The sequence below is a fragment of the Trichechus manatus genome, unplaced genomic scaffold, assembly GCF_000243295.1.
Source record: "Trichechus manatus latirostris isolate Lorelei unplaced genomic scaffold, TriManLat1.0 scaffold00023, whole genome shotgun sequence".
Lineage (NCBI taxonomy): Eukaryota > Metazoa > Chordata > Mammalia > Sirenia > Trichechidae > Trichechus > Trichechus manatus.
In genome coordinates, this window is record NW_004443959.1 from 10,547,382 (window position 1) to 10,555,024 (window position 7,643).

Here is a 7,643-nt window from a genome sequence, read left to right on the forward strand (position 1 = left end):
TTTCTTGGGGGGCTCTTTTTTTTTTTTTTGTAGAATTCAATGACTGCACTTATTGTAGCAGTAAAAGGAGGCTACACACAATCAGTAAAAGAAATTTTGAAGAGGAATCCAAATGTAAATTTAACAGATAAGGATGGAAATACAGCTTTGATGATTGCATCAAAGGAGGGACATACGGAGATTGTGCAGGATCTACTCGATGCTGGAACATATGTGAACATACCTGATAGGGTAGGTTACCTATTTGAAATTTGTCTTCTAATGTTGAAGTTAATGGAAAATTAACTTCTTACCACCTTTTAAGATTGTTCATACATGACACATAGTTGTTTTAAGATAATGTTTTAACTTTTAAGATAACAACTGATTGGCAGTTTAGCAGTAAATGATAAAATATTTGTGCCCTTTGCCAAAATAGCCATTTCCAGAATTTAAAGTAGTGGGAATATTATTGTTTGGTGACTATAATTTCAGGGAAAAGAGATGTCTTCATGAGAGAATGAACTTTATTTTAGCCTTGTATCAGGGAATGAATCGGTCTTACGCATACTGGCCTGTGACTGCTAAGTTGGTCTAGGAACCAACCTTTTCCCTTAAATGTGGTTGTAGACCCGCTAACTGCCATTGAGTCTGTCCCCAACTCATGGTGAACCGGTGCACAACAGAATAAAATGCTGCCCTGTCCTGCACCATTCCTGTGATCAGTTGTGGATCAGACCCTTGTGATCCTTAGGGTTTTCACTGACTGATTTTCCCAAGTAGATCCCCAGGCCGTTCTTCCTAGTTCATCTTAGTCTGGAAGTTTCGCTGAAACCTGTTCAGCATTGTAGCAGCACGCAGGCCTCCTCTGACAGATTGGTGGTGGATGGGCAAGAGGTGCATTGGCTGGGAATCGAACCCTGGTCTCCTACATGGAAGGCGAGAATTTTACCACTGACCCACCACTGCCCCCAACTCTAGCTTTTACAACTCCCTTTTTAAGAATTCATGGCTTTCATTGTATAGCATTATTCCAAGAGATTTTTATTACGTAATTTCCAAATGTTCATCTTGTTTATTGACAGCTACAGTATTGATTTATTTAATTTACATTTGTAATGGGAGGTTGCATTCAAAGAGAATGCTTATCCTGGGTGACTTAATCATTCTAAACTCTTGTCATGGAGTTTCAGAGTCCTTCTCACTTTGAGGCATAATATCTTCTGTCCCTTACTCTGAGGATTATTAATATCAGATATTAACATCAGTTAATTTTTTCTCGTATTTTGAGATAGTGACTTTTTTCAAGTGATTTTCATAAAAAAATTAATGATTAACCTTAACTTCAAAACAGTGTTTATTCTTTCTCATCATCAGTTCACCTTGTTTTTGTGTTTTGGTTACTTTAGAGTGGAGATACTGTGTTGATTGGTGCCGTCAGAGGTGGTCATGTTGAAATTGTTCGAGCACTTCTACAGAAGTATGCTGATATAGACATTAGAGGACAGGTATGTGTGATTACAGTGCTGTGTTATCTTTGAGTATAATTGGTTGTGAATGTTGACAACGCATATGTTGTTCTTCAAACTTTACTATGGAGATAAACTTTTAAGCCCTTATTTAATCGATGCTGTCTTAGTCGTCTAGTGCTGCTGTAACAGAAATATGACAAGTGGATGGCTTTAACAAAGAAATTTATTTTCTCATGGTCTAGTAGTAGAAGTCCAAATTCAGGGTGTCAGCTCTAGGGGAAGCCTTTCTCTCTCTGTTAACTCTGGAGGAACGTCCTTCTCATCAGTCTTCCCCTGAACTAGGAGCTTCTCCATGCAGGAACCCCAGGTCCAAAGGACATGCTTTGCTCCTGGTGCTTCTTTCTTGGTGGTATGCGGTCCCCACTCTCTGCTTGCTTCCCTTTCTTTTTATCTCTTATAAGATAAAAGGTAGTGCAGGCCACTCTCCAGGGAAACTCCATTTACATTCGATCAGGGATGTGACCTTAGTAAGGGTGCTACAATCCCACCCTAATCCTGTTTAACATAAAATTATAATCACCAAATGGAGAACAACCACACAGTACTGGAAATCATGGCCTAACCAAGTTGACACATTTTTTTTTTTATTATGCTTTAAGTGAAAGCTTACAATTCAAGTTAGTCTCTCATGCAAAAATTTATACATACATTGTTATGTAACCCTAGTTGCTCTCGCTGTACTGTGACAGCACACTCCTCCTTTCCACCCTGGATTTCCTCTGTCCATTCAACCAGCTCCTGACCCTCTCTGCTTTCTCATCTCTTCTCCGGACAGGAGCTGCCCATTTAGTCTTACGTATCTACTTGAGCTAAGAAGCACGCTCTTCACAAGTATCATTTTATGTCCCATAATCCAGTCTAATCTTTGTCTGAAGAGTTGGCCTCAAGAATAGTTTTAGTTTTGGGCTAACAGAGAGGTGGGGGCCATATCTTCCAGGTCCCTCCAGTCTCAGTCAAACCATTAAGTCTGATCTTTTTACTAGAATTTGACTTCTGTGCACCCTACTTTTCTCCTGCTCCATCAGGGACACTCTGTTGTGTTCCCTGTCAGGACGTTCATTGGTGGTAGCTGAGCACCATCTAGTTCTTCTGGTCTCAGGCTGATGAAGTCTCTGGTTTATGTGGCCTGTTCTGTCTCTTGGGCTAACACTTTCCTTGTGTCTTTGGTGTTCTTCATTCTCCTTTGCTCCAGGTGGGTTGGGACCAGTTGATGCATCTTAGATGGCTGCTCGCTAGCTTTTAAGACCCCTGATGCCACTCATTAAGGTGGGATGCAGAACATTTTCTTAAACTTTGTTAAGCCAGTTGACCTAGATGTCCCCTGAAACCGTGGTCCCCAGATCCCTACCCCTGCTACTCTGTCCCTCGAAGTTGACACATAATTTTGGGGACACAGTTTAATCCATGACACTCTACCTATTGGCCCCCAAAAATTCATGTCCTTGCTACATGTAAGACACATTCACCCCATCATATCATAGCAGAAGTATTAAATCAATTCCCCAGTCCAAAATCCAAAATTTCCTCTTCATCTGTGAAATCTAGAATACAAGTTATCTGCTTCCAAAGTACAATGGTCGAACAGGCACAAGCTAGACATTTCCATTACAAATGGAAGAAATTGCAGGGAAAGAAGGGATAACGGACACCAAGCAAGTTAGCAGAACACAGTACATAAGCCCTCAAGGCTTTGAAAATAATCCTCTATTCTCTGACACCATTCACAAAATAGCCCTCTGTGCAGACTCTAGGTATTGGCTACACTCTCTGGATTCTGAGTGGAGGCCCCTCAGCCCTGCACTTCAGCTTCACCTTTCAGGCCCACTGGAACAGCAACTCCATTCCCTCAGCTTTAGGCGCACCATTCTCCTAGTCCATCTGAGTGGCGACTCCACTCTTAGAAACACCAGAGGCCATGGTTACACCCTTTGAAACCCCAGAGGTGGAGGCCATACCTTTTGAGACTGAGGCAGCTCGGCTGCTTGTGTTCCTTGTCTCTTTAGCTTCTGCTTCCTTGTTCCTCACGCCTGCGTCTGCCCTCCTGGGGCCAGTGTTCCAAAGCTCTGTAGCTCCACAGATAAGTGCCTGGAGGCACCCCACTCAGACAGTAAACTTCACCTGGATGGCACTCAGCTCTCTTGCTCCATGAGTTGACAAGCCTAGCTCCACCGATAAGTGCCCAGAAGCACCCCACTCGTCCAGGAAGCCTCTTGCACAGAGGCACTTAGCTCTCTCGCTCCATGGGTTGGCTCCAGTGCTGTCTGGCGCTGGCCTCCTGGTGCTGCTGCTGCCTGTTCTCTATTCATTCACAGTTTCAAAACCGCTTCCACATTTAGGTATCTGTTAGAGCAGTACCCCACTCCTGATTACCAAGAGGAAATCCGATTGATACTACATAACGGAGGTAAAGAAGAGTATGTCTGGAGTGCACAAGATCCCTTAGGGCATCTCTTAGTGCTACCATGCCCTGTGATTAAAGTCAATGAAAAACTATAGCATCCCAATTTTGACATGACTACTAATGGCCCAGACCCTTCAGGAATAAAGGTTTGGATCACCCAACCAGGCAAACAACCATGACCAGCTGAGGTGCTTGCTGAGGACAAAAGGAATACGGAATGGGTGGTGGGAGAAGGTAGTTCTAAATACCAGTTATAGCCACGTGATCAGTTGCAGAAATGAGGACTGTAATTGTTATGAGTATTTCTGCTTTGTATGTGTGCATCAAATATTTTTGTTTATTCACTTATAAAATATAAGATGTAAACGGGGCTAGTGTGTTTTCAGTTGTACGTGTATTAGTTGTATCATGTTAGGCACAAGTATGACTTTGTCATTGTCTTTATTCAGAGATTATGTATGGTTTGGGGAGGCGTGTACAGGTGCCAAGTTGACGAGGGGTGGACTATGATGGTTAAGATTGTGTGTCAGCTTCACTGGGGCATGATTCTCAGTGTTTTGGCAGTTGTATAATGTTGTGATCACTTCCCTGTTGAAAGTTGTTATGCGATCACCCCCATGATCAAATCTGCTGAATGGTACTGGCGGGGGTGGGGCCTGTGGCGGCTCACCACACTGTTAGCTTTCATCTCTCCACCCTCCGCTGCCTACTTCCTTCCTGCTCACCTTGCCAACATTTTTGGCTTGTTCTGGGTGCTGCAGCTACCTCTTGTTCGTCTGACCTCCAGTTCTTGGGACTTGAGCTAGCAGCTTACTGGCTGATCTTGGGATTCGTCGATCTTCACAGCCTGCGAGCAAGATTCCTACTCTCAGGCCTGCTGATCTTGGGTCTGCCAGCCCCTGCAGCTCCGTGAATCAGGAGAAGCCTTGTGGTCTTGCTTGCCGATTTTGGGATTCATCAACTTTCAAAGCCTGTGAGCAAGAGCCCTGCTCTCTGACCTGCTGATCTTGCGTTCGCCAGCCTGTGCGGCTTCATGAGTCAGGATAAGCCTCTATCCTGATCCACAGACTTGGGATGTTGCAGCCTCTACAACTGCGTGAGCTGTTTCCTTGATACAAGTCTCTGTCTATGTATATATTTATATGCTTTACTGGTTTTGCTTCTCTAGATAACCCAGCCTAAGACAGATGCCTATATTATCATTAAGTGTCATTGCTATTGTTATGGATTTTCTCTACTAATGTCAAATTAGATTTAGGTAGAAGTAAACCACATTAATTTTAGGAAAAATCCTTCCCAAAGTTGTGAATTTATCCAAGAGCTTTAGATTTAAAAAAAAAAAAAAAAACCTGTACTGGATAGCCCATTTTTTTGTTGGACAGTCTATATTTCTGCTAATTTTTTTCCCTTGTATTTAGCTAAAATTCTCTTGTGTCTAAATGCATTTTTTGAATCAAACCAATAGATGTTTGCAAAATGCTATGGGGAAAATAACATAGGACCGTTGCCTTCAAGAAGTATGTATTTTAGTTTGGAAGGTTTTGTTTGATTAGTTTATGTTCATTTTTATGTTTTTATATAAAAAAAGAAAAAAGTGATACCACAAGATGGTATACAATTGATTGGGTAGTGAAAGGCTTACGTGTAAGAGTCTTGAGGTGGGAAAAAGCACATTAAAGAAAGCTTTTTAGAGAAAGGATTTGAGCTAAGTTTGAAAAATAGGTTGGATTTAGATAGGTAGACAAGAGGAAGGCTGGGTGTTTCAGGCAAGGATCGTGGAATAATAGGATGAGATAATTCTAGAAAATGAGACTGTGAAAGGCTGTATACTCTGTAGCTGGTGAATAAATTAGGTTGGCGTTGGAGTGGTAGGGGAGGGTGGAGATGGGCAATAGAGACGGAAATGGAAAGGGAAGTAGGGTCACAGAGGGGTTTGAGTGCCAGGCTAAGCAGTTTGGAAGCTAGTTTACATTTTTGAGAAGAGGAATTCCAAGGGAGAAATTTTGATACAGTAAACTTAATGTGGCACCATCAGAAAGTCCTTCCCTGTCTTTTGGGTAAAAATCATGTTTTCACTAAAAGTTGCTTTCTAGACTGCAGACTTTTAGCTAACTCCTTTGTGTGTGTCAACCCTGTTTTCGTATGTTTTAATCAGTTTGTTTTGTTCTCCAGCTCTGCTTTCAAGGTCATGTGGATCTATTCTTGGTTTTTGAGCTAGATAGGGTTTTCAAGGATCTGATCAAGATCAAGTATACGGGTGTGGGGAGGATGAGAGTTTAAAAATGCTAAAATTGATGAAAATAATAATGCTGTATGGTTGTGTAATACATTCTCATGCATTATCCTTTGAAAAAATTGGGCAGGTATACTTATATTACAGATGAAATTCTGAAGGTCAGAATATTTAGATGACTTATCCAGAGTTACAGAGTTAAGTGATTACCAACCCAACATACTTTCCTGAAATATGATTGTGTTATAAAAAGCATGCTTTATTAAGTATGTGGTGCTGCTACTTTTTAAAGTCAAGTAATATTAAGTTTTCCTAGGCTTCTTTCATAAAGAATTTCTCAAAAGTAAATCCACAATGGAATAAGAATTAATGTTATTTCCCACCATGTTGCCTAATTGTTGGTAAGATTTGTTAATGCTTTCTGGCAGAAATGTTAATAATGATATTTTACATTTACACATAGTAGTTTTTAATATCGTGTCTTATATGAAGTGTTTGTTGATATGTCTATTTGTTATTTAGCGTTGCTGTAACAGAAATACCACAACTGGGTGGTTTTAACAAACAGAAATTTATTTTCACACAGTTTAGGAGGCTAGAAGTCTGAATTCAGGGTGCTGGCTCTAGGGGAGGGCTTTCTTTCTCTGTCGGCTCTGGAGGAAGGTCCTTGTCTCTTCTGCTTCTGTTCCTTGGCTCCCTGGTGATCTTCAGGTGGCATGGCATCTGTCTTCCCCCGTCTCTACTTCTTTTCTTCCTTGCTTAATCTGTTCGTTTTTATATCTCAAAAAAGGTTAGTGAGACTAATGCTATCTCATTAATATGACAAAGAAAACCCATTCGCAAATGGGATTATAACCACAGGTGTAGGGGTTAGGATTTACAACACATATTTTAGGGGGTTCCAATTCAATCTGTAACAATACGTTTTTTATTTTACAGGACAATAAAACTGCTTTGTATTGGGCTGTTGAGAAAGGAAATGCAACAATGGTGAGAGATATCTTACAGTGCAACCCGGATACTGAAACGTGCACAAAGGTATCAGTGACACTTCTGTACTGTTAGCAGCATCTAATGCTTGAATATTAGTATTGCTTATTTCTTTCAGTCGTCTTTGTTTGATGTTAGACTTATAAGGCTTTCACTGGTAAATAACATTTTTTATTAAATTAAGGAGTAACTTTGTATCCTTTCAAAGAGTTTTGTATTCACAGCAAAATACACTCAACAATTCGTTACTACTTTATATCCTTTTCAGAAAGTACAATATCAGCTATTCATAAATTGTGGGCAGATAGTTTCCCAAAATTCTTTTACGCTTCTGTCGTTTGCAGCGCCAAACGCATTTCCTTTTATTTATTTATTTATTTAATTTTTTTTTTTTATTGTACTTTAGGTGAAGGTTTACAGAACAAATAATTTCTCATTAAACATTAGTACACATATTGTTTTATGACATTGGTAAACAAGCCCACGGCACATCAACACTCGCCATTCT

The 7,643-nt window shown here is 40.6% G+C and overlaps 1 protein-coding gene across 3 annotated transcripts in view; it reads left to right on the top strand.

Moving 5' to 3' along the window:
* The window catches only part of KIDINS220 (kinase D interacting substrate 220), a 139,668-nt gene that overhangs the window by 37,524 nt on the left and 94,501 nt on the right, over nucleotides 1–7,643 (top strand). For all 3 annotated transcript variants that reach the window (XM_023728285.1, XM_023728286.1, XM_023728287.1), the window contains exons 8-10: nucleotides 34–231; nucleotides 1,389–1,487; nucleotides 7,085–7,183. In XM_023728285.1, the coding sequence (XP_023584053.1) occupies nucleotides 34–231; nucleotides 1,389–1,487; nucleotides 7,085–7,183 (396 nt within the window). The remainder of the gene's footprint in view (nucleotides 1–33; nucleotides 232–1,388; nucleotides 1,488–7,084; nucleotides 7,184–7,643) is intronic.